The sequence below is a fragment of the Echiichthys vipera genome (assembly GCF_963691815.1).
Source record: "Echiichthys vipera genome assembly, chromosome: 12".
Lineage (NCBI taxonomy): Eukaryota > Metazoa > Chordata > Actinopteri > Perciformes > Trachinidae > Echiichthys > Echiichthys vipera.
In genome coordinates this window covers 28,031,760-28,058,965 of record NC_139837.1, presented here as the reverse complement: position 1 = coordinate 28,058,965, position 27,206 = coordinate 28,031,760, and the positions used below count along the sequence as shown (strand labels likewise).

Here is a 27,206-nt window from a genome sequence, read left to right as displayed (position 1 = left end):
AGATATTCCATTTTATCAGTGGCAGCTATTAGACTGTCGCATATTTTCAGGATGTCTGATTGCATCACATCATAGTAGTATGCATGCACGGAAGTTACAAGCTGTCTGTTACTGTTCCAGTCTTTGAGTTTGCTTTTTAAAAAAAACTTTTTAACCTCTATTCTCCTTTTGTTTTTTCTGTTTCTTCACCCTAACGTCTGTGAAGTTCTGCCCTCTCTCCCTTTCTCTTCACCCTTTTCACCTCACACTTGAACTATTGAGTCCTGCCACCTTCAGAAATTTTCTGATGACACAGCAATAGTTGGCTGCATTGGAAAGGGGGATTCAAGTCAATACAGGACTGTTTTGGGAAACTTTGTCACTTGAAATGAGCGGAATCATCGGCAGCTCAACGTGACTAAAACAAAGGAGCTCGTAGTGGATCTGAGGAGGGGGAAAACACCTGTGACCCCTGTCTCCATCCAGGGAGTCCCTGTGGACCCTGTAGAGGAGTAGAAGTAGCTGGGTTTGTACTTCAATAATAAGTTGAACTGGACTAGAAATGCAGAGGTTGTCTATAAAAAGGGCCAAAGTCGACTCTTCTTCCTGAGGAGGCTGAGGTCCTTTAACATCTGCCGGACGATGCTGAGGAGGTTTTATCAGTATAACAAACTGATCAGGAGGGCCGGTGATGTCGTTGGGGAGGAGCTGGACACCCTGACGATCGGGGCAGAGAGGAGATTGCTGTCCAGGCTCCGGTCTATTCTGATTCTGATTGCATTGTATTTTCCTTCAAACCCAGGAACCTTAGAAACAACTGTACGACATATTCTTGGACTGCTTTTCTACAGTTGACCTTAACAAATGAACATCTACTATTTCAGCATCAAAGCCCTCTACTTGTCTCCTAGACTCTATTCCAACTAGGTTACTTAAAGAAGTGTTACCTTTAGTGTGCACTCCATTTCCATCAAAAAATAATTTAAATATTAATTCAGACAAAATATATATATCTTTTTATGGAAAAGCAATTTCATTCTTTACACCTCAAAACACCACGTGGGTGTATTATTATTATTATTTTAAATATAGCTTTTAATTAAGATTCTACGTATTCAACCTTTAGGTGAAGTCAAAGATCTAATTTCCCCCTCCTCCACCACCAGCACAGAGTTGCGCTTGCATACACCAGCTTGTGTTGTGACATGTATGCTAGTGCAGATATAATAACACTCCATAGATCTTCAGAGTATTCAGTGAGATATAAAATCAAATATTTGCTCCATGTTTCAGATCACGAGACACACCAGACATCATGTGTCTGTGCAACACCATCACATCTGTGTCACTTTGAGACACCTCTCAACGTTGCGTTTGTACCTGGGACTCACAGATGGTGCAGTCAAATTGTCTTGCAGCAGCTTGCGTCACAATGTTTCCGAAATAACCACAACTAATTTTCCCATGTGGTGATGAAGTATGTACAATGACATTATTTGGTGTTCCGTTGCAACCAATTATGCACACTTTGGAGTCGCAAGCAGCAACATGAGAGACGCAAACGAGCTGCCATTTGTATCATTTATCCTTCCTGGATATCGGAAACCAAATCAAAGCAATTATGACCCAAGCGTGTCTACTTTGGAGTTTACCAAGTTCATTACACAAATTAAATTCCTAATTAGCTTTTGGCTTCACACACACTTTCATTCGCTTTTTTAGGGTGCTTTTAAGTAATGGCCGCCACACCAGAGCCAAAACAAAGCTGTGTGTAAATACAGCAGGGGCAGCAGAATGGGCCACTTACAAATCAGACCTAATCAAAATCCCAGCATGAAGCAAGGGACACTTGGCACATGATGGAAGAAATAATGTGACAAGTCTAAAAGACTCCACGCTGCACATAATTGACTTCAGTGTCTAATATACTGAAGAGCTCGGGAAAGTTAGGAGAAAAACAATTTTATTTCACTTGTTTTCTTTTGTGTTTACATCATGTGTCTGTGCAATGAGAACAAAGGACCTCCATCTTCAGTAGCTAAAGGGATTGTTCTTTACCAAGAACTCAGCCTGGAACGAGACAAACCAAAATACATGGTCATGATCCAAATCAAGTGTAGGCAGGTGATAAGAATGAGGTAATTAATAGATGTTTAACTAGTGCTAAGGGGAATACCAGGAAGTCCACAGGGTCCTGCGGTCGGGCTGTGCAGCATTCCATCAGGCCCTGAGCCAGAGTGGGCATGACATGCTCCATCAGGTAGTTCCTCATAGGGACTGACTGGGCCTCCAGTAGCTCCTCCTCCTGCTGCCTAACCTCCTCCAAACCCTTATTCTGACAAAGAATACATCACACCTCATATACAAACATATGAAACATGGTTCAGATGTTGACACTTAAAGGGTGCACTAGTTAAGTACAACTTGAAAAAAGAATTTTGTTTTGTAATAATTTTAGTAATAATAAATAAGTTGAAGTATTGAGCAGGTCTGTAGTCAGTCATCAGTGTCGGAAAACTGATATTTTGCGTCATTATTTTACCTCTTTTTCTAAATATATTTGGCAAATCTTGGTTTAAAACCTGATTGTCTGACTGCTTGTGATTTGACCTTGAGTACAATGTTACCATACCTGATAGACAATATGGGCAAAACTACAAAAATAAGACCCATGTTATATTAACCCTTGTATGAGGGTCAAATTGACCCGTTTCAAGTTTTTGCAACAAGAAAAATGGAACAAGTGTCACTTTTTTTCTACCTGAAACTCAATGGCCATAGCTTATTTTATGTGATAAAAAAATGTACAAACAAACAAACAAATAAAAATAACAATAGAGCACATATGCTACTATACACTACACATTTACATCCTTCATATGGTCTTCAGGTCAGTTTGACCCTCTGGTCTTTTGCACATTAGTCTGGTATTTTTGATCATGTATATATTTCACTAATATTAATTTCCGTAAATCTAAATTTGATATACGTGTGTGTATGTGTACACACGGTGCAAACAGTATCCATTGTGTGTTTGTGTGTGTGTGTGTGTGTGTGTGTGTGTGTGCATGCGTGCCCGCGTACGTGTGTTCGTGCGTGCATGCGCGCGCGCATGTGTGTGTGTGTGTGTGATCATGGTAAAATGTTGTTCTGAAAGACACCTTCTCTAGCGGGAACTACCACATAGGAGATTATGTGCCAGGTGTTCATGTCTATGGACAGATTTTGTCACTTCGATTGCGTCACAATGGTGAAGATAACAGTCATGAAACTTCATAGGTGTGAAGTTGAGTTCAAAGATGGGTGTGGTCTGAGCAAGGGGGATGGAAGTAGGGGGGTAGGAAGTAGAGAAGGGGCAGTAGTGGTTGTAGTGGAGCTATAAAGTGTGATATGAAATGTTACATCTATCACACTTTTTCAATTGACTGTGTGCACTGTACAGAGGGATAGACATAGAACAACATTATTGGAGCACAGTATTATCCCTAATATACCTCTATGATGAGAGCATATCCTTCTCCAACCACATCCCAACAACCAAAGCCCAGGTCTTCTCCCCGTACGCCCAGTACCTACCCACTGCTCCCAGTGTGTAGCCCTGTTATTGGCCTCCTCTGCCTCCCTCCTCTCCTCCTCAGCTTTCTCCTGGGCCCCTCTCCTCATCTTCTCCTCAGCCTTCCTCCTCTCCTTTTCCTCCACCTCCTGGCTGCTGGGGCCGTAGTTTCGGGGCTGGCCCACCGTGTCAAAGATCTTCTGCATCAGCAGCAAATAGTCTGGTTCATCGCTGCTGGTAATCTCTGAGAGGACGGCAAGGAACACAGTAAGGTTTGAGGACATGCTGAAAATATATGTCTTTGATAGGCTGAATCTACAGTGCCTATAGAAAGTTAGGATACCCTTTGGAAATAGTCACTTTTTTTGTTTTACAGCCTGAAATGATAAAAAAAAAATATTTTTCCAGCGTGAGTTACACATTTTGCCTGACAACATTTAGGTGATTAATTAAGTGAAATTAAGAAAAATTATAAAAAATTAAAAACTAACTTTAACCAATCACCTTCCAGATTACACACCAAGTTGTGTTTTGGATTTTACTTCAGAATAAAATAAGATGTTCCTTTGATTTTACTTCAGAATAAAATCAGCTGTTCCTTTGATTTTACTTCAGAATAAAATTAGCTGTTCCTTTGATTTTACTTCAGAATAAAATCAGCTGTTCTTTGAGGATTCCTCTCCTAGTGGTAACACAAAGAATTCACCATGGTTGGAAAGATGCTTTCAAAAGAGATCCAGGATAAAGTTGTGGATAGGCACAAGTTAGGAGAAAGATCTAAAAAGATTTCAAAGGCTTTAACTATCCTTCTAAAGGACCGTTCAAAGTATTGTCCGGAAGTGGAAGACATATGGATCCACCCAGACCTGGCCTAGATCGGGCCGCCCCTCCAAACTGGATGAGCGAGCCAGGAAAAGATTGATCAGGGAAGCTACCAAGAGGCCCATGGTGACCTTGAAGGAGTTATAAGTCTTAATGGCAGAGGTTGCATAACATAACATATTGAAGATTCTGATGCCATGTAGCAAAGGTTAAACGGTCAGATGAGATCAAAACTGAACTTTTTGGGCCAAACTCTAAGCTCTATGTTTGGTAGAAACCAAACACAGCACACCACCCCTACAGTGAAGCATTGTGATGGCAGCATTATGTTGTGGGTTTGTTTCTCTTTGCAGCAGGGACTAGGCAGTTGGTCAGGACTGAAGGGAAACTGGATGCTGCCAAGTCCAACCAAATTCTTGAGGAAAACCTGCAGCCCTCTGTTAGACACTTGAAAACGGGCAGGTGGTTCACCTTCCAGCATGACAACAACCACACACACACCTCCATAAAAACAACACAGTGGCTAAAGGACAGGAAGGTGAATGTCCTAGAGTGGCCCAGTCAGAGCCGTAACCTGAATCCTAAAGAACAATTATGGATGGACTTGAAGAGTGCAGTCCATCAGCGCTCACCACATAGTCTGACTCAACTCCAACAGTTCTGCAGGAAGAATGGGGAAATATTTCAAATCTAGGTGCACAAAGCTGGTAGAGACAAATCCAAACAGACTGATAGCTGTAATTAAAGAAAAAGGAGCCTCCACAAATTATTACATCTGGGGAATGCTTCAGAAATTTTGATGAAAAAAATTCACTTGAATGTCATAAGGCAAAATGAGTAATACACGCTGGAATTTTTTATTTTTTTATGTATTATCATTTTAAAACAAAAAAAGTGCCTATTTCAAAAGGGTATCATGACTTTCTGTAGGCACTGTATGGCTGATTAACTTTTCTGGAATACATTTTTCATCAGCATTCAAGGCATCAAAGATTAACATGGATAAGAAAAAGCACAATTTGTGGTGAATGTTAAACATTCAGCTTCACCAACTACAGGTTCTACAGGTTTGTATCACCCACATGAGATGTAGTCATGATTCATGACTTACCCAGGTACATAGGGGGGATGTCCAGCTCATCAAAGTAGTTTACAACACTTTCATCTTCCATGTTGTTCTTTCTGTATCTGTCCAGTCGTCGCAGGAATTGCTCCTGCTCGTAGTTGTTCTCCTCTACCAGCCTCTCAGGCAGGTTCATCACTCGATCCTTCAGGAAGGCATCTGACGCATCCAGACACAACACAAACTCTGTAACACAAAAAAAACATCACAACCACTATAAATACCGGACACTCACAGGCTCAGGCCTTTATATGGATATTTTTGTGGTTACTAAAAAAAATGCTTTTTGTTTAGAGTGATATATTTAAGCGTGTCCTTGTGACTGCTAAAAAGTCTATAAGCATGCTTGAATCTCACTGCTGTGGGGAAACATTCATAGGGATGGGAATTTTCAGTTTCACCGCAACTGTTTTATTATCTGAGTCTGAGCACAGTGGAGATTAAAGGAAAGTTGAGTGTATAGCATGCGTTTTTATTTATGTTTTTCAGAGAAAATATCTGCTAAGACTGCCTGCATGACACCAACCTCTGTACCCATCGGCTATCAGTCAGAAAAACATGCCGGCATTGATGAAAGGAACTGATAAGCTAAGAGGCATACTATTCATTCATTCTCAACTGGAACCGTTTCTTGATTACCATTTGTATTCAACAGTGTCTCCCACCTGGCATAATCTTCTTGCTGTGTGAAGAAATCTGGGATGATCCATCTGCTGATTCATGTTCTTCAGCTAAAAAAGAAATACAACAACACCAAACAGTTGTTTATATATACAGTGGCATGAGTGTATGCAGCAGTGTGGCTGGAACTATGTGTCAGTGTCTCACCATAGAAGAGCTCTTTAGCTTGTTCATATGTCTTGGGAAAGCCATCAAGAACAAAACCCTGGTTTCTGCATGGGTTAGACATCAGCTTATCCCTCAACACCTTCACCAACAGCTGGTCCTCCAAAAGACCTAATGGACAAAAACGTTGATATACTGACAAAATCATCTTAAAGTGATATTCATCTGATTCGGTATAGACCAAATCACTGCAACAAAAAACACTTCTGTGTCGGTTGATTTACATTGCAAAGATATGTGAAATCAGCAAATGTGTTTATTTTTTGTTGTCCTGTTCCTGTTGAAAAAGACCCTTGGATGATTTTACGGAATTTTACTTTAAGGTTAGGGTTAGTTTTAAAGACAGGGTTGTTGAAATACATCTTCATGTATCATGAAATATAAAGTAGATTTTTGCTGAGTTTATTGCTGCGTGGAAACATGCTACTCCAGCCTCTTGATGTCAGCGACAGTTGTTTGTGGTGGATGAGTGGAAGATGAACAATAAATCTTAAATTAACCAGCCTTACTATTCTTTGCTATCATGCAGTTAGCATGTTGCTCCTTCTGATGTATCTGATCTACAGTGCTCTGTCCAAACTAATACTGATGACAAAGGAAGACAACTGAATGCTGATGTGAACTGAGGAGTAATCAGTGAGAACGGCAGATAAAGTTGGTGTTTCTGGGGGTGTGTGCATGTGGTATGGGGCAGGTAAACCCTGGTTAGTTGTGTACCTCCGTTCTGCTCCATATTGTCCTTGAGGCTGTTCAGCAGCTCCTTAGCCTCTACTGCAGAGTTCTCATTCTCTGCGTCTAGATCAACATTCTTCAGTTTATCTTCCTAGAAACGGGGATAGAAGTGTACAGAAAAAGTATGTCTATTTGTGTTTTGGTGCATGTGTGTTGTGTGCCTTAGCTCACCAGTCGTAAGATGGTTTCAGAGATGGTCTCCTTCAGTGTGATGTGATGGAGATTATAGTATTCACAGATGTGTTTGGACACTGTGCTGCTCCCCACCGCAGGAGGACCCAAGACACACAGACGGATGGGCTGGAGAGAACACATTTACATGGATTATCTACCACTTAACGAGAACCAACACAACTGTTTATTATTTTATATACAACTTTCAGACAAGAAGCATTGATGTAGTTGGCCATTTTATTATGATTTTAGGGTTCCTACGCAGTATGGAAAGTCTGGAATTTAATTAGAGTAATTTCCAGGTCTGGATAAGTTTGGAAAAAGGGAAAAGAGTTTGGAAAAATGTTTGTGTTGTTTCCAGACTATTCTCTCACTTTCTTAAATAAAATAGAATATTATCTACAAATCAAACTTACTAACACAACACAGCCGACCTGTAGATGATATGAAACTAATCAAGCTGGTTGTATAATGATGTCAGGTTACAATGGTTACCGCTCGTGGTGCGACTGCGATTCTCATTTATTGAATTTGTTCCATGTGTCGTCTACACTTTCATTCATCTTCAACCGCTTGTCACTGTTGGGGTCAGCTGGAGCTGACATCGGGCGTGAGGCAGGGGTACACCCTGGACAGGACGCCAGGGCACATAGAGATGAACGGAGACAGACACCTACGGGCAATTTTAGAGTCATCAACGTGCATGTGTTCAGATTGTGGGAGGAAACCGGAGAAAACCCACACAGACACGGGGAGAACATGCAAACTCCACACAGAAAGGCCCGAGCTGGGATGTGAACTTGGAACCTTCTCGCTGTGAGGTGACAGTGCTAACCACTACACCACCTTGTAGCCCCATCTACATTTTATTTTATTTTATTTCATTATTTTATGTATTTACAGTATGTTTACTCCATCTAAAGCCAAATAAGCAAAGACTCATATTTTCTGTAGTTCCTGGTTAATTGTTCATCTCTACTGTTCCTGTCTGTAGAGTTACAGGTTCACAGTTATTAATTTCATTTTATTAGCATTTAGCTGGAATAAAATGCTGTGTGTTAAACAGAGTTCATTCACTTATATGATAATGTCTTGTTATTACTTGGCAACATAATGCCACACATACGTGTTAAAAGTTGGATTTTAAAACCATTTATTGACATAATAAGCATCTAACAATTGGTATTCAGGTGTTTAATAATGACTGAGAAATCCACTGAGAAGTCTGGAAAAGCTTGGAATTTAGAAATGGGAAATGTGCAGGAACCCTGTGATTTAAACAGTTTTAACACTAGTGTTTGTTCTGGATGGACAAATTTCTGCTTTAGTACCTACCAGTAGTCCTCTTGTCTGCTGATATTCCTCTACCACCAGCTCTATGTTCTCCACCAGGCCAGACTCACACAACCAGTTGATAGAGAACAGATTCTTGATATTGTCACCCTCCATGCGTAGGTTAACCAGCAAGGAATCAATTTCTATTCCCTGTCCAGTGAAAAAAACAGATTCCACATTTTTGGGAAATAAACTCATCCACTATTCACTCAGTATCATGTCTGTGTTCAATAAGTCAATAGCGTTGCTGTCGGGGCTGGTAACAACAACAAATTGAGATTTACAGGCTGGAACCATTTCATGACGAACTGCAGTTTATCTGTGAAGCACCTCCTGCTATACAGGATGGTCATGGAGCTCAGGTTTTGGTTTTGGTCTCTGTACATGCTCAATGGTACCGAACCTGGCCATCTCACTGTGACTACAAAACTCCAGGAAGCAACACACAGTCACCGCACCCAGCTGTTGTTCTTAAGAAATAGTTCCAAACCAAAAAGCCCAAATTGTCATTTTTCCATTTACTTCTGTGTTCAGATCAAATGAGCCAGATGTAATGTGCAACTAGTAGCTTTAGAGTTGTTGGTGTATTTTTGAAATGTGAACAGAGCCAGGTTTCCTCATTAACGTTACTTAAGTCTTAATGCTAAGCTAACCAAGTCCTGACTCCATCTCCAGCAATAGCACACATGAGATATACAGTATATCCATCTTCTCATCTAGCTCTTAGAAAGAAAGAAAAAACTGTTGCGCATTTCTTTTAAGGTTTTAACAGTTTTGCGTTAGGAAGAGGTCAGCTATCAGCTATAGTCCTATAGGTAGTCCAATAGTTAGCTCTGACATCAAAACAAACCTGAGCACTGCAGTAATGTAATTTAAACAGGTGCAACATACACTCAAGTCCTGAGTGAGGAAGGCTTCTTCAAATGGTGTTTTCTGGATCTTCCCTGGTCCAAGGAAAGACGCAACTGCCTGCTGGGAAAGAACTTGTTATATCTGTACGTACAAAAACATATCAAGCATTAATATAAGTATGGATAAGTATTCTGTATCACTCTGACACAAATGTAACCTGATAAATAGTTTTGTTTGTGTTATACAATAAATTTCTAAATTGTTTTTAGAAATTGTTTGTTTTTGCACTTTTTTTTTTACATATGTTGTATTTTTAACACACCTTCACAATGTCCTCTATGGTATTGTGAGAACAGTCCACAGCTAGCAGGTAATACGGCTCAGGCTGATGTTCAATCACTTTCTGAATCACACTTTAACACAAAGAAATCACTTAAGCATATACACATTCACTTTATATTTAATTTCAAATGCAGGGCTCTGTGCAATCTATAGCCTCATAATTGTTCAAGGAAGCTGTTATGAAAAAAACATCTATCCAACCTTGCCAGGTCACTGATGTGAATCGTGGGGACGATGTTGTTGCCGTCTCCAAAGACAGGTATTTCTTGTTCTTGTCCCAGCCATGATGTCTAATAATACAGATTATTTCAATGAGTGCACATTGACACATTTCACACTATTTGTAATGGGGCCCATGTATGGTGATGCATGTTGACTCAAAGTCTTTGATTTTCCTGAACCTACTTTGATCTGACATTACAATGGTAATGTTAGGTGAGAGAAAGCTGGCAAGCCCTGGATGTAGATACATGTACCTATGCAGTTAGCCGTAAAGACCATTCTAGGTGGCTTCTTTCAGACTCAGAGACAAATCTCAAAAATGGCCACTACATTCAAAATGGCCAACTTCCTGTTGAGTTGACAATATGGCTCCAAGATGAAGAGCTCTGGAAGAGTTCTATATGCCTACTGATTTTTGTAAATGGAGGTCAATCGTGGAGGCCTGGCTGTTTTCTAGGGGGCGCTAGCGATTCAATTACCACGCTCATTTCCAACAACAATAAATAGGTACATTTTCATCAAGGTGAATTTTGTGTGAAGTTTGGGGAGTTTTTGAATATGATAAAGCCTCCAAAAAGGCAATTCATTTGAGATTAAAAAAAATACATAGTAATTCTAACAACGACAAAATTTTTAAAAAACTAACTAATAATAGATTTTCTTAGCCTGAAAACAAAGCCAAGAGGAGGTGCAGAGGTCTAGTTTTCTGTAAAGACACTTGAATCATAACATGATGAAAGATTAGTGTAGATTTTCCCAACGCCAAAAATATACTGTCTACCGCAACTTTAACGCTGTACTTGAGCCAATAAGACCAAATATAATATGGACCCGCCCAGACTCTGCCCCTGATTACTAGAAACCAAGGTGATCTCCAGTTCAAGCTTGGATGTTGTTGGTAGCTAAAGCAACAATCTACTGTACAGTTGTCTTCAAATCTCACCTTAAAAAAATGGTGGAAGAGCTGTTCTCCCATCCCGTACTGAAGTCCTGACGCCACCACGTATGTTGAGAACAATGTCCTGTTCTAAAAGCAACACTCATGTGAGCAAGAGTCATATGTCAATAACATGCATCTCCTATATAACATGTTGAGGAATTAGAAACTCACAGTTTTGCCCATTTTGACCACCCTCTTCTCCAGTTCAATGTGTTGTTTGAAGTTTGGATGTGCTCTTCTTTTCCGGAAAAGGTCATCAGTGAAAGGGTCATCCTGTTACACACACAAAAGTATCGTAGCATTGTAAAAATTCACAGTCATTCATTGTGATTATTGTAAAAACTAATTACAGATTGCAGATACTCAGATGTATAAAGTTATACAGTTGCAATCAAAATGATTCAACCCCCATGGCAAATTTTAGTTTATGGGCAAAATTAACAAACTCTCAGCTATTCATAATAAATAATCACAAATAATTGCGAGACTGCAGTCATCATTATAGTTGCATTTTGTGTTTTATCTGGAGAAATCACTTGTGATAGTTATGTTGAGCTATTTGAATTTTTCTTGTTTGATTTGATCTTGTTGGATTTATTTCAAATCGTGTGATCTTTCTGGTTGTTTACATTCCTCCGACTGCAAACGAGGCGCATGCGAGTGACGTCATCCACACCGTCGTCACAGGTCTTCAGACACGGCACCCAGACGTATTCATTGCAATATCTGGGGACTTCAACCACATCACTCTGGCTGCAACACTGCCCACTTTCAAGTAGTTTGTGTACTGTCCCACCAGGGAAAACAAGACACTGGACCTGTTGTATGCCAATGTTAAGGAGGCTTACAGCTCCACTGCCCTTCCTCCTCTTGGAAGATCGGACCACAACCTCATCCACCTGCAGCCCCTTGTAGGTGCAACCGGCGCCCAAAGATGATTGTTCATTTTCTGGATTAACTCGAACTGTCAGTTTGATTACAGTAGGCCCACAGCCTGCTGGAACAAAGACCTCAAAATTTTGGCTGCCATGCCCTCTCCCCCACAACAGGTCACACCCAGGTGTGAATTCTCCAAGGCACCCAAACTGTTCATTGGCTGAATTTACCACTGACAATGACATCATCCGGGCCTATATAAAGTGGAGCCCCCCATCTCTCGCTCTCTTTCTACTGAATCTTTCTACTTGATCTTTTCTACCGGATCATCCTCCTACTCTTCTACATCTCTACGCGATCACTCAACTCCAGGAGACCAGCTTCCAGCTGTCCCCTCAGCCCTGGACCTGGCCTATGGCGTGGGATCACCCCAAAGGTTAAGCAACCGGTTATCCTCAACTGAGCCCAGCACAGAGCGATCCGAATCCTCTTTTGCCTAAGAGCCACAATCAGACAAGAACTACCACGGAGCTTTCTTTCTTCAACCCAGCTGCTGGCATCAAGCAATGCGCAACATCTCCCATCTCATGGACTGGTAACTAATCACCAACTGGGCATTACTACATGTTATAGGACTGTATGAACGGCTAGATACCATTGTAACTTTGTCATAAGAACTGAGAGATCAGGCTTCCGGCCTTTGTGTAACAAAGAGAATGTTCACACCTTCTCCGAGCCCCCACCTCTTCTCTTTGTCTCTCTCTCTCTCTCACACACACACACACACACGCACACGCACACACACATACACACAAACATACGTTTGTTGTTAGCTTTAGTTAGTTTATTGTGTTTTGTTTGTTGCATTTATTAATTTGTTAATAAATGTTTGTGTTTACCATATGTCTGATTATTTAATATTACACAAAGATGAATGAGCCAGCTTCTACTAAGAAAAGAACTTCTTAAATCCTTAAACTAATTAAACTATTATATTTATTGGTGTTCAACCCTTAATAAGTAGTTTAATATATTACATGAGACTTTAATATTAGTTATCACTCCGTCTATGACGGTGGTGCCCCGAGGAACTCTGGTTTAACTAGAGTCATTTTTATTATTATCTTTGATAATTATTGGTGATAACTAATATTTCCTTGATTAACGGTAAGTTTATTGAGAATACTCAATCTCATAATCTGAACGTGAGTCAAGGCACTATATTTGATTGGTTCTCCGTGTGACGTTTTAAATAAATTGAAGTTATTAATTTTTAGTAATTTTTCTTTATTAATTTTCCTTATCAAATATTTCATTTGATAGTCACTATTGATCCAATTAAACCCAAAGTACCTACATTGGTGCCCCGTGTGAGGCTTAGTTATGTTGGCTTGGCAATAATTCATAATTGTGTGATATTAATATTCGTCATATTTTTGGACATTTTACAATTTTTGGATTTTTCATCCAAAATTTTCCAAAAGTCGTTCCATTTAACCCCACTTGTCTTCCACAGGAGTAGACATCCAGCTGTACTTACAAACAAGTATAAAGTGGTGTTATTTGATTAATTCCAAATTTAGCTAAAGCGATTTGAGAATATTGATAACCTCTGTAAGCCTGATAGTTACCCTTAAGATTTTGCTATTGCTGCTAGCTATTGAAGTTTGGTTTAGCATTGGAATATCACATATTCAATGCAATCCAATGAGTCTTGTCAGAAATTGTTGCTAAATTAAGTGCTCCTTCCCCTTTACTCATAGCGTGCCCCCGGCCCTATGAACCCGAGAGTTCGAACTGTTGGAACTGCCTTGCATTTCAACCTGAGTGGAGATAGATAGAGCCACAGTGTGCTACCAGCCCCTGTGAAATAAAGTTAAATGCCCAGCTGTTTCTTCCATGTGTCTCAGCTTGAGTAGTACTTTATAGATATTATTCCCTGACTGACTGCCCTGCATCTCAGTTAGTGTAAATTCTGGTCCCAGAACCACATGGTGCTGTAGTTGCCCCACCCCGTGCAGGAAGCAAGCTACCCACAAAGTGTAGATCAGAGGAACTGTTGTTTTAGGCTAGTGTACTACCCAATTTACATCACAAGGTGTCTGCCCAGCAACACCAGAGCCAAAACAAATGCATTGTTGTAATAGACAACAAGTTTTAATCTCACCTTCCATTTTAACAAAATGGAGAACCCAAGTGTAGAAAATTTCATTTCTTCCCTAGCACAGGGCCTTAAACCTGGCTACCCTGAGTTCATTAACACATTGAACTTAAGTGAGTGCAGTAAAGAAATAGACTCCCTTCTCAGCGACACATCTAAAGGGTCATGTTGAGATGTTTGCTCTTGAACTTCAACCGGCAAATTAACATTGTCTGTCAGAGCAAAACAGCATTAGAAAAGGAGATAGAATCCCTTAAAGCTCAAAATGCTAATCTCATTAGTGAAGTTCAGATAGCAAATCACAAAGTCCTGCGTTATTTAGAAGATTTGCACTCAGCAGAGTCACAACTCTTCTCCCACAAAAAGGAATTGTAAGGGCTTAGATCAGAAATTCTTGCCCCACCAAAGTCATTCAGCCTTGCTGATTCTGGCTTTTCAAATTCAAATGTCTCACTCAATGAGAGATTAACGCCCTCTCCAGAGCAGACCAGGGAAGTTCAGTCCTGCTCTACCTCCTCACTGCATCACTTTTAGAGTGATGACAGAGCTAGCATAGTCTCGCCTTCACAAACGGTGACCTCACAATGTCCCCGCCTTGAAGAGCTTGAGCTTCTAGCTAAAGATATGGACGTGTTTGATCCAGACAACTGCGATCATAACATTGAGGACCATTTTAGGGAATTAGATCAAAATCTAATTGACCTGCCCAATGCAACACAGAGAGAGAAAGTTAAACTTGTGTGGAAAACCAGCTCAAAAGCTGTCCGCAAAGTTATACAGTCTCAACCTGCCAGAGTCAGAAATGACTACAATGAGCTCCGTCATGCACTGACAGAAGAATTCTCTTCTACTGCAGACGAAATCGCTTCTTTGGTTGCAGCAAGTCAAATTAAACATTTCCGTCAAGAGAGTCCCAGAGACTACTTTAGGCGTTTGAGACACATATACTTTCAAGGAAAGAATGCACCAGGCTTAGAAGAGAACCCAACCTTTAAGTCCCTGTACTTGCAGAATCTTCATCCTTGTATACGTACACACGTTATTCTTGAGACAAGAAAAGATAACCTCTCTCTTAACGAGGTTAGGAAAATAGCACAGGTAGCTTGGGAAACTGTTGTCAATTGCAAAGCAAGGGAAACAACATCTGCTTCCAGCAGCTTAAACACCGTGAGGCCACACAGACCTTCTGTCTCAGAACCCCATCCTCAGAACAGATCGAAAGGGGGGGGCAAAACACAGCATAGGGACGCAGAGCGTAAACGCCATGTCCGCCAGCTGCCACGGGATAGTCATGCCCAGAGCAGGAGCTGTAGAAGGCCATATTCTGAGATCCTGGCCCAGCATAATGACCTGCCAAACCACTGCTCAGATGATGACCACAGCATCTCTGACCGCAGCTCAGAATCCGACAGTGACAGTGCCTCTGAGTGTCTTTCTGTACACGGCTACAGGCAGCGTTACAGCCCTGAGCCACGAGTAAAGACGAACTTCAAACAACAGAGCTCCAGAGTCCGCTCCTCTCGGTTTTGTAGGTAACAGTCCATCTGCACTGATAGTAAGATTAATGCAAGCTCAGCAGCCTTACTTTTCTTACAGTTAAATTGGTAAACTTTGATTTGTTAGCAGCCGCAGCAAACTCAATAAGACCCAAATTGTAATTGGACTTAACACCTTGTACAAACTTTGCAAATACTTTTGGATCAACTCCTTGTATTTTGTTATAAGCTCACTGGTCCTCAAAGCAATTTCAGTCAAAAACAACTGGACTGGTTGTTTGTCTAGGAAGACGTTTCACCTCTCATCCAAGAGGCTTCATCAGTTCATGTACGCATCTGACCAGGCTGGGACTGGTCAGATGCGCACATCGAGTGCAGTCTCAAGGACATCGGGGGGATATGTAGGTGCAACCGGCGCCCAAAGATGATTTTCTGGATTAACTCGAACTGTCAGTTTGATTACAGTAGGCCCACAGCCTGCTGGAACAAAGACCTCAAAATTTTGGCTGCCATGCCCTCTCCCCCACAACAGGTCACACCCAGGTGTGAATTCTCCAAGGCACCCAAACTGTTCATTGGCTGAATTTACCACTGACAATGACATCATCCGGGCCTATATAAAGTGGAGCCCCCCATCTCTCGCTCTCTTTCTACTGAATCTTTCTACTTGATCTTTTCTACCGGATCATCCTCCTACTCTTCTACATCTCTACGCGATCACTCAACTCCAGGAGACCAGCTTCCAGCTGTCCCCTCAGCCCTGGACCTGGCCTATGGCGTGGGATCACCCCAAAGGTTAAGCAACCGGTTATCCTCAACTGAGCCCAGCACAGAGCGATCCGAATCCTCTTTTGCCTAAGAGCCACAATCAGACAAGAACTACCACGGAGCTTTCTTTCTTCAACCCAGTTGCTGGCATCAAGCAATGCGCAACATCTCCCATCTCATGGACTGGTAACTAATCACCAACTGGGCATTACTACATGTTATAGGACTGTATGAACGGCTAGATACCATTGTAACTTTGTCATAAGAACTGAGAGATCAGGCTTCCGGCCTTTGTGTAACAAAGAGAATGTTCACACCTTCTCCGAGCCCCCACCTCTTCTCTTTGTCTCTCTCTCTCACACACACACACACACACAAGCACACACACACACACACATACACACAAACATACATTTGTTGTTAGCTTTAGTTAGTTTATTGTGTTTTGTTTGTTGCATTTATTAATTTGTTAATAAATGTTTGTGTTTACCATATGTCTGATTATTTAATATTACACAAAGATGAATGAGCCAGCTTCTACTAAGAAAAGAACTTCTTAAATCCTTAAACTAATTAAACTATTATATTTATCGGTGTTCAACCCTTAATAAGTAGTTTAATATATTACATGAGACTTTAATATTAGTTATCACTCCGTCTATGACGGTGGTGCCCCGAGGAACTCTGGTTTAACTAGAGTCATTTTGATTATTATCTTTGATAATTATTGGTGATAACTAATATTTCCTTGATTAACGGTAAGTTTATTGAGAATACTCAATCTCATAATCTGAACGTGAGTCAAGGCACTATATTTGATTGGTTCTCCGTGTGACGTTTTTAATAAATTGAAGTTATTAATTTTTAGTCATTTTTCTTTATTAATTTTCCTTATCAAATATTTCATTTGATAGTCACTATTGATCCAATTAAACCCAAAGTACCTACACCCTGTATAAGCCCCAAGTCCAGCGGCTTCCTGTGACAACCAGGACTGTGAGGAGATGGTCACAGGAGACCGATGAAGCTTTACAAGGCTGCTTCGGACTTAAAGACTGGGATCTGCTCTGTGATTCACATGGAGAGGACCTTGATGATCTCACGGACTGCATAACAGGTACATCAATTTCTGTGTGGACAGCGTTGTTCCTACAGTGACTGTACACTGTTTCCTCAATTACAAGCCGTGGGTCACCAGAGACATCAAGGTCCTGCTGAATGAGAAGAAGAGGGCCTTCAGAGATGGGGACAGAGAGCAGATGAGGCAGGTCCAGAGGGAGCTTAATTATTCTGCTTGGAGCACAAACTCCAGCAGAATAATTTAAAGGATGTGTGGAGCGGCATGAGGAGCATCACTGGCTACAAACCATCTGGTAGCCAGACAGTAGGAGGTGGTACTGAACGTGCCAATGAGCTGAATCTGTTCTTCAACAGATTTGATGAAAGGGCTCTGGACCAACCCCCACGACTCCTCCACAATCATCCACCTCCAAACCTCAAGCCCTACTGAACCCCCCCCCCCTCTCTCCCACCCAATTCCTTCCTGACTTTGCTCTACCTGTCGTCCCCCCCCCCCGCCGTAACCCCCACTCCACCCCCACAAACGCACATAGCAGACAGACCTTCACTGCAGAGCAGGTGAGGAAGGAGCTGTGCAGACTTCGCCCAGGCAAGGCAGCAGGTCCCGACGGTGTCAGCCCGAGAGTCCAAAAAGCATCTGCGACCCAGCTGAGTGGAGTCCTGCAGTACATCTTCAACCTCAGCCTAAGTCTTGAGAAGGTCCCTGTGCTGTGGAAGACATCCTGCCTGGTACCAGTACCGAAGAAGGTGCGTCCCAGAACCTCCGAAGACTACAGACCGGTGCCGCTGACGTCGCACCTGATGAAGGCCCTGGAGAGGCTGGTCCTGTCACTTCTTCGGCCCCTGGTCAGCTCATCACTGGAACCTCTACAGTTTGCCTACCAGCCGAGACTAGGTGTGGAGGACCTATCATCTTCCTGCTCCACCGTGCCTGCGCCCACCTGGACAGACCGGGAACCACTGTGAGAATCTTGTTCATGGACTTGGTTTCCTGGATTACATATTACTTGACGGGTTGACCACAGTATGTCAGACTGCAGGACGGAGTGTCTGACACTGTGGTCAGCAGCACTGGAGCTCCACAGGGAACTGTTCTTTCCCCCTTTCTGTTCACCCTGTACACCTGTAGACTTTCAGCTCCTCTCTGAGTCCTGCCACCTGCAGAAGTTTGCTGACGATTCTGCAATTGTTGGCTGTGTCAGTGAGGTAAAGGAGGAGGAGTAGGGGCATTGTGGACTCCTTCGTCGACTGGTGTGCAGCTAATCACTTGATTCTAAATGCCACCAAGACTAAGGAGCGAGTGGTGGATTTCCGCAGGAGTAAGTCTGCCCCCACACCCATCTCCATCAACGGCGTGACTGTGGATGTTGTCCAGGATTACAAATACCTTGGAGTATACCTGGATAACAAACTGGACTGGTCCGAGAAATCTGAGGCTGTTTACAAGAAGGGCCAGAGTCATCTCTATTTCCTGAGGAGACTCCGGTCATTCAATGTATGTAACACCATGCTGAGGATGTTCTACCAGTCGGTGGTAGCCAGTGCCATCTTCTTTGCTGTTGTGTGCTGGGGCAGCAGACTGAGAGCAGCAGACGCCAAGAGGATCAGTAAGATCATCAGGAAGGCTGGCTCTGTCCTGGGGGTCAAACTGGACTCTTTGGTAGCGGTGTCTGAGAGGAGGATGCTGTCTAAATTGCACAGCATCCTGGACAACAACACTCACCCTCTCCACTAGCTGCTGACCTCCAGCAGAAGCACCTTCAGCCACAGACTCATTCTCCCCCGGTGTAACACTGAACGCCGGAGGAAGTCCTTTCTTCCAGTGGCCATCAAACTCTATAATTTATCTCCCACCGGTCAGTTAAGGAACAGTGGAGACACTGGGCCTCATTTATCAATCCTGCGTGAAAAGGGGCGCAGATCTGAGCGCAGAATTGGTCGTAGGAAAGGACCCACGTGTGATTTATGAAACATTCGTATCGGACCAAACTCAGCGTACGAATGAGCGGGTCTTAAAAAATGCGGCGGCTGTATTCGATCGTCATTAACATGTTACGCCCTTAAATATTCCTGTTTCGGAGGCCTCGCCCACTGAGGTCAAACATGGAGAGGAAGAACGCTGGGAAGAAAAGACACTTTTCCGACACACAGCTCAGCATCCTGACATCCAAGATGGAGCAAAATAAAGATGTGCTTTTTGGCAGTCTTAAGAGTGGAATAAAAGGGGCCCATAAAAACGCTGTATGGAAAATGATAACGGAGGCAGTCAACCCGAAGCAGCGCTCCAATGTGACCCGAGTGCGCCTGTGCGCACTGTTGGACAGGTGTTGTGCCTTATTCAGCACCCCTGCCGTGAAATGCACCCCCTCGCATTACAGGTGATATTCTGGATCAGAAGGCTGTTGTTTCCACCTAAAGGAGTAGTTTATATACAGGTAATCCAATTAAAAGCACACACCTTTGAACATATGAATTGCAAGAAAAACTGGGATTTTATTTAGGAAACGCTGAGTCAAATACATTCAACTTGCTCAAAAGATCCATTTCATTCATTTTGTAATTATGGCTGCAGTATATTTCCACAGAGCATACAAAAGGGTGTTGTTTTGTGTTCGCTATTATCCAAGTTTGTGTTTTTAAACTCTTTAAAATAGTTTAAAGACTGTAAGTAACCAATGTTCTGACCGTTGTGGGTTAGCTGTATATAAACTACTCCTTTAGGTGGAAACAACAGCCTTCTGATCCAGAATATCCCCTATAATGCGAGGGGGTGCATTTCACGGCACAACACCGGCGCTCTTGCTCTGTAGCGGGGTTTGCCAGCGGGGTTATTAGGTATTCCGTAAGAGAATACCTTTGTCACCTAGAACCATACGAAGATGTTAATCATCTGATACCTTGTTTGATTTAATGCAATTTATTGAGGGTAGCCACCAACCGAGGAGATGACTTTGGCTCTGCAGTGCATCTTGCTGCAGCCGGGCGCCAACACGTTCATTAATTAATTCAATGTCGGGGTCGGGGGGGGCTGGAGCCGAGCTGTTTTGAAATATAAAAGAATCGTGTGTGTCCCCCCCGGCCACCTGGCCACCACGTTTAAAAGCGACAGCTTGGCATCACAAATCACCTGTACATTTATCGAGTGGTAGTTTTTGCGATTGATGAATGCGTAATCATTCATGGATGGTGCCTTCAGACGCACATGAGTACAATCAATTGCTCCAACCACAATTTTTTTTTTTTTTTTATTCGTTTTAAGAATCTGTTTTCAACTGTTCTTAATATGTGACTGCTTATGCTTAATGACAGCTGAGGTTTGTTCATTATTTTCAGCCAGATTTTGCTGTGCTGCACCGCAAATGCACAGGCTCAAATGTGCGTACACGATCTCAGACCAGACGTGAGATTTGATCGTACCTCCCGCTCACGTCCAAATTGATAAATGCAGACGTTTGCCAGGAAATGGTCGTACGCACGTTTTTCTGCCGTACGTTCGTTTGATAAATGAGGGCCACTGTGTCCTGAGCAAATCTCACTTTTTTAGTTGTACTGTGACTTACTTCACTAAGAAAGGCTGCTACACTTTACTGTACTTTACTGTAACTTATCTACTGTTATCACTTATCGCTCCTTCTCACTTATTTAGTTTGCACTTATTTTATTTCAACATCCTGCTAAACTGCACGATGCGTATTGTTGTATATTGTATATACCTACGTTTAACCACAATGTCCGTTGCACTCTGTCACATTTAGTTATTGTTTGATTTTTTTTATGTTAGCTTTATTTTATTTGATTTATGTTAGCTTATTGTCACTCTGATCCTTTCCCACCTTTGTATTGAAACTGTTGCACAATAATTTCCCTCTGGATAAATAAAGCTTCTTGAATCTTGAATCTTGAAACTTTGCCAAAAAAACTAATTTGTAATGGGAGTCGAATAACTTTGTTTATATGGCTCTCAAAATATTTTCAATTTGCATAAAATAAAGCAGGGGTGTCAAACTCAGGCCCGCGATGTAATTATATTTGGCCCGCAAGATCATATCAAGGTTCTATGAGAGCTGGCACGCGAGTAAATAGCACATACACGTCTACTTTTCTGTTAACAAACATGAGCAACCATGCCACCAGTCTCTTTTTTTTTTCACATTAAGTTGTATTGCCTATATTTAGTATCTGTAAAACTGTTTTCAAATTGATCCGAAGATCCAAATTTTCACAAAAAGAAAGTCTCTATACTAGTATAGTATGTTGAAAAAAGTCGGGGGTTCTGGGGTTTCTCCTCTGAGAAATTCTTATAATTGCGCTGTGAACAATCAATTGTGACGTAGTTTGAGAAGGAAAGGAAAGACCAATGGTCATGTGTGACTCTCATCGGGGCAGGTCTACTGAGTAGGTTAATGTTTAGGTCAGCACAGATACCAGCAGCCAGAATGAGACATGAGAACAGCCTCAGAAACACTGACATGCACTGACCCGGTGCAGCTGAATCCACTGCAGGTCTCCTGAAACTGTGCAGACTAGAAGACATCACTGCTCTGACAGACGTTTACTCTCCAGACCGGTGTTTGGGTTTAACCAGTGACCTGTTAACTGACACTTTCAGCCAAAAGAGTCTGTGGTTGCCGTAGTGACGGCAGATGTTAACATAAGAATGCGTAGCTGTCCTCGTGAATGCCTCTGTTTAGTTTTTCATTACAATGTTAAACATAACGTCACCTCCCTGATCAGTCTTTATAGTTTTGTTTGAGGAAATGTGTCAGTGGCTTATTGTCTGTTGTTACGGTAACAGGAAGAGAGGGAGTTGCTCTTCAAACAAATATCTAGCTCTAATTAATTTTCTAAATTAATGTATTTGTCTTTAAAACCTGCTTGTGTAAACACGTATGTGAATAATTTATTCACCACTTTAAAAAAAACTTTTTTTAGGAGATTGGTAGTCATGTCGAAAATCAATGAAAGTCAAGAGGTTAACTCGGTGCGCCACCAGCCACCTACCTGTCACCCTGATGAAGTAAAACAGATCTCAGAGTATCTCCTTTTTATACAGTCTATGAGTATCTCTCTTAAAAACCTAATCCTGTTTTCATCATCTGCAGTCACTACGGCAACCACTGAGGCACTCAGCTGAAAGTCTCCAGTTAACAGAGTGACTCGTTAAACCGAAACACCGGCAAGTCAGTCTGCTTTAAGTTTGATTCTGAAGTTATCAAGTCAGTCTGCTTTAAGTTTGATTCGGAAGTTATCAAGTCAGTCTGCTTTAAGTTTGATTTTGAAGTTATTAAGTCAGTCTGCTTTAAGTTTGATTCTGAAGTTATCAAGTCAGTCTGCTTTAAGTTTGATTTTGAAGTTATTAAGTCAGTCTGCTTTAAGTTTGATTCTGAAGTTATCAAGTCAGTCTGCTTTAAGTTTGATTTTGAAGTTATTAAGTCAGTCTGCTTTAAGTTTGATTCTGAAGTTATCAAGTCAGTCTGCTTTAAGTTTGATTCTAGAGTTATCAAGTCAGTCTGCTTTAAGTTTGATTCTGAAGTTATCAAGTCAGTCTGCTTTAGTTTGATTCTGAAGTTATCAAGTCAGTCTGCTTTAGTTTGATTCTGAAGTTATCAAGTCAGTCTGCTTTAGTTTGATTTGGAAGTTATCAAGTCAGTCTGCTTTAAGTTTGATTCTGAAGTTATCAAGTCAGCCTGCTTTAAGTTTGATTCAGAAGTTATCAAGTCAGTCTGCTTTAAGTTTGATTCTGAAGTTATCAAGTCAGTCTGCTTTAAGTTTGATTCTGAAGTTATCAAGTCAGTCTGCTTTAAGTTTGATTTAGAAGTTATCAGGTCAGTCATCTATTTAAATCAAGAAACATTTCATAAGAAACAATTGCCAGTATATTTCATATCAGATGCTGTATTGCTGGTGCGACTCTCAGGTTGTGGCAGGCAGAGACACACTGAGCTGCCAGGGCAGCTGCTGTCCCTTCACCCAGGAGAACAGACAATTTCTCCTCTGGGCTCAACATTTCAAAGTGTGAAAGTCTCTTCACTGTTTCCCTGTAGTGGAGGTCTCTCAGTGAGGAGAACTTCTCACGGTGAAGGAGGAAGTGCATCTCCGTCTCTACCTCCCCCGTCCAACAGGGACCACATCCACGCTCCTCTTTGGGCAGCCATGTCTGTCTGTGTCTTCCTGTCTCTGCTGACAGTTGGTGGTCACTGAGCCTGTATTTGGTCAGGATCTATCTCTGCTTCTTATCTCTGACAGAGTGGAGATACTCAGCCATTATATTCTGTTTAGAGTCAGATAACAATTGAGTCGACTTTGGGTTTTAGTTACATTTGTCCAATGTTCCAAATATCGATCTTTTGACTTGGATTCTGTTGTGTTGAGACAGTGCTTATGGGAGCCTGGTTGGTGAGCTGCACCATCAGCTGACTGAGGGGACTGGTTTCAGGGTTCAGCTCTTGGCTTTTTAGTGCTTTGAATGGAAGTGTATGTTTTGCACTTCAATTCAGATGTGTCCAAAATGTTAGAGCCCATCTTTGTATGTTCAGCCGTGATGGGAAACATTATTTTTTCTTTGAGTACAATTACTTCCATATGGGAATTTCCTGATGCAGATATGATCAGACCAAGGTAAGTGTAATGTTTGGTGTGTTCATTTATAGTGTTGTTCCAAGTAAAATGGTATTTGTTTTCAAGACATCAGGGCTTTTTTTGAAATATCATAACTTGACTTTTCTTGAAGTTTACATCAATGGCCCATTTATGGAAGTATTTTTCCAGGATGTTCAAGTTATGTTGAAGACCATCACTGGTTGGGGATAACAGAACAAGATCATCTGCATAGAGCAGGTATCTAATCTCTGTGTCAAAGAGTGTGAGACCTGGAGCTGAACGGTCCAACTGGTCTTCAAGTTCATTGATATAAAGGTTGAATAATCCCTACGTATGTGCCCACTTACTGGATCGATTGGCTTGCTGCACGCCCAGGTCATCACTGTGGAGACGAGGATGAACATCTTTGGTCCCATAAACTGGCCCATTTCATTGTGGAGAGCTACAAATACAACACAAGAGGAATCATCCTGGATTCATTCATTATGGGATTAATATGTCTCATTATTTTCTAACAACTCAATCACTTTCAATGTCTCCATTGTAGAAGTTGCAGGAATAAGGAGACAAACAATTTCTATCTTTGAATACACTAATAGTGTGTCATTTAATCTTAACCGTAAAACAGACAACAGTTGGAAAAAGAACCTTAAAACCCTCAACCTCCTCTGTTGCTAGGAGACACACTGACTAATAAAGGGATTGTCTAACTTGGAGAGCGTCAGTGCAAAAGGAAAACACATTATGGTAATTATGATCTTAAAGCCTGCTGCACCACTACATATACTGCTTTAATAGAAATGACGATGATGACTTTCTTTCTGTTGGGATCATTTCTGGTGATGAACTCCCCTTTCTGCCATTCTCTCTACCCTCACCGACATCAAAACCTGAATGAACCACAAATTCCTGAAACTCAACAGCAATAAAAGGGAAATCATTATCTTCGGCCCAAAATCCATCCTCCCCACCTTCCAGAACTTCTCCCTGTCACTCCCTCCCCCCTGGTCATAAGCCACGGCATCATCATGGACCCCACACTCTCCTTCAAGTCACACATCAACCACATCACCAAAACTTCTTTCTTCCACCTCCGCAACATTGAACGCCTTCGCCCCACTCTCTCCTCCTCAGCCGCCGAATCACTCGTCCACGCCTTAATCACCTCCAGACTCGACTACTGCAACAGCATCCTGTACGGCCTACCCTCCACTGCACTTCAAAAACTGCAAAAAGGCAAAAACTCGACCGCCCGACTGCTCACTCACTCCCCCTCAAGAGCACATATCACTCCCATCCTCCGTCAACTTCACTGGCTTCCCATACAACAACGTTTCAACTTCAAGATCCTCTTCATCACCTACAAAGCCCTAAACAGCCTTGCACCCCTGACTGATCTCCTCCATCACCACTCCCCCACTCGCCGCCTCCGCTCTGCTGTCACCCCCATCACCAAAACCAAATGTCGCACCCTGGGGGACCGAGCCTTTGCCATCGCTTCACCTACCCTCTGGAACTTCCTGCCCCTCACCATCCTGAACTCAGAAACACTCCCATCATTCAAGAGTCAGCTTAAATCCCATCTCTTCAGGATCACCTACAACATCCACCATCTTCCATCCTGTTTTTCTATTAATGTGATGTTCTTTTGTTCTACTGTTGTTTAGCTTCCTGTTTAATTGTCTATTTTTTATGTGTAAAGCGTCTTTAAGTACTTAGAAAAGTGTTATATTGATCTATTATTATTATGATTATTATTTTACACTATTATTATTATTATTATTATTATTATTATTATTATTTTATTACGATTATTATGGTATGATATTAGCCGCAGGCTGATAGGACTGATGTTTCAATATTAGTAGTTCTGAGAACAGACAGTTAGTGCTCCAATGAACTGTATCTATGAGCAGCATTATGAGAAAATATTAATGTGACACTACGCTTCTAGATGCTGTTGTAGACATCCCCAGAACAGCGGTGTCAAACTCTAATTCACAGGGGCCCAAATTAAAAACTGGGACAAAGTTGCGGGCCAAACGCAATATTGGTGTTTCTTATGTTTTATTGTTTTGTTACAGCCATGGTGGCTCTGCAGACGAGACAAACAGGTCTTTACCTTCATAAACAAATAATCTGCCTCCCACCGGAGTTGAAAGCTCCTGTTTTCCATCTTTCTTTTGGCCATTTTTGGGGAGGGGTGGATTAAGTTTGTCTGAAGAGACTGGTAGCATGGATGCTCATGTTCGTCAACAGAAAAGTAGACGTGTATGTACTATATACTCACGGGCCAGCTCTCATAGAACCATGATATGATCTTGCGGGCCAAATATAATAACACCGCGGGCCAGATTTGGCCCACGGGCCTGAGTTTGACGCCCCTGCACTAGAACAAGTGTAATAAGAAAACTTAGAATCAACGATTAACAACAGTAAACATATGTGACTGAGAAGTGCTTACCTGATAGAGCCCAGAAGGCTTCCTCCACCTGCTCGGCATGCTGGGTAATGTTGTAGATTATAACGTTGCAGTCCATCAGCTTTGAAAGTAGCTCATCCCTAGCCAGTCTCTTTCATACAAACAAGAAATAAAACAGAAATGCCATTAGTCCTGGATTTAAACTGACCTATACGTAGATTATGTTCCTTTATAGCAGGCTACACACACAGCACAGCTATTGGGCAGCTTTTCATTCAGTAAGCAGGCCTTCTCACTGAATACTCCTCCAGGACATAAGGCCTGTCCTCGTCACATTTGTCAGAAACGGTTCCAACGACGTGAAAAGCGTGTGCGGGAGCTCCGCTGCGGTTTGATGCTACCCTCTGCTCCTCTTCCTCAGTCTCCATCTCTCCATCAGGACCAACAGGTGCTCGGACCACACATTCAGACAGAAACTGCAGAGAGGGAACGTTAGCTACTCTGTGTTGCTGACCAGAGTGGTCCACAAACGTGTCATCGGTGTCCATAATAACATTTACGCTATGGCAGTCTACAAACCACGGCGTTACCAGCTTGGTTTACTCAATTCAGACAGATATATCAAATATATTTACCTTGGCAATACATTTAGAAGCGTACGAGTCGATGCTGTTGATAAAAATTATTTTAGGCGACTGTTGAATGAGTTCCTCCGCCATATTAGCCTGTGTACAGCTGTTAACAAGTGTTGTTGCTGTCCCGTTGTCATGGAGATGGCCCTCGCGCCATCAACGAGCGTTGTCGCGCGATATCTTGTGTCGCAGAAATCGAACAAACCGAACGGTGCTTCGACTTTTTAGTAAATTGGCCAATAAAAAGCTCT

The 27,206-nt window shown here is 41.9% G+C and overlaps 1 protein-coding gene across 1 annotated transcript; it reads right to left on the bottom strand.

Moving 5' to 3' along the window:
• Positions 1-2,010: 2,010 nt before the first annotated feature.
• ak7b (adenylate kinase 7b) lies at positions 2,011-26,871 on the bottom strand (the record flags this gene model as incomplete). The annotated part of the gene is made up of 17 exons (XM_083923720.1): positions 2,011-2,049; positions 2,156-2,314; positions 3,556-3,776; positions 5,466-5,663; positions 6,143-6,208; positions 6,306-6,434; positions 7,041-7,146; positions 7,227-7,355; positions 8,565-8,714; positions 9,456-9,533; positions 9,739-9,829; positions 9,960-10,048; positions 10,924-11,007; positions 11,092-11,193; positions 24,249-24,343; positions 26,366-26,474; positions 26,620-26,871. The coding sequence occupies 17 exons, from the start codon at positions 26,869-26,871 to the stop codon at positions 2,011-2,013; spliced, it is 2,097 nt and encodes a 698-aa protein (XP_083779846.1).
• Positions 26,872-27,206: the final 335 nt, after the last annotated feature.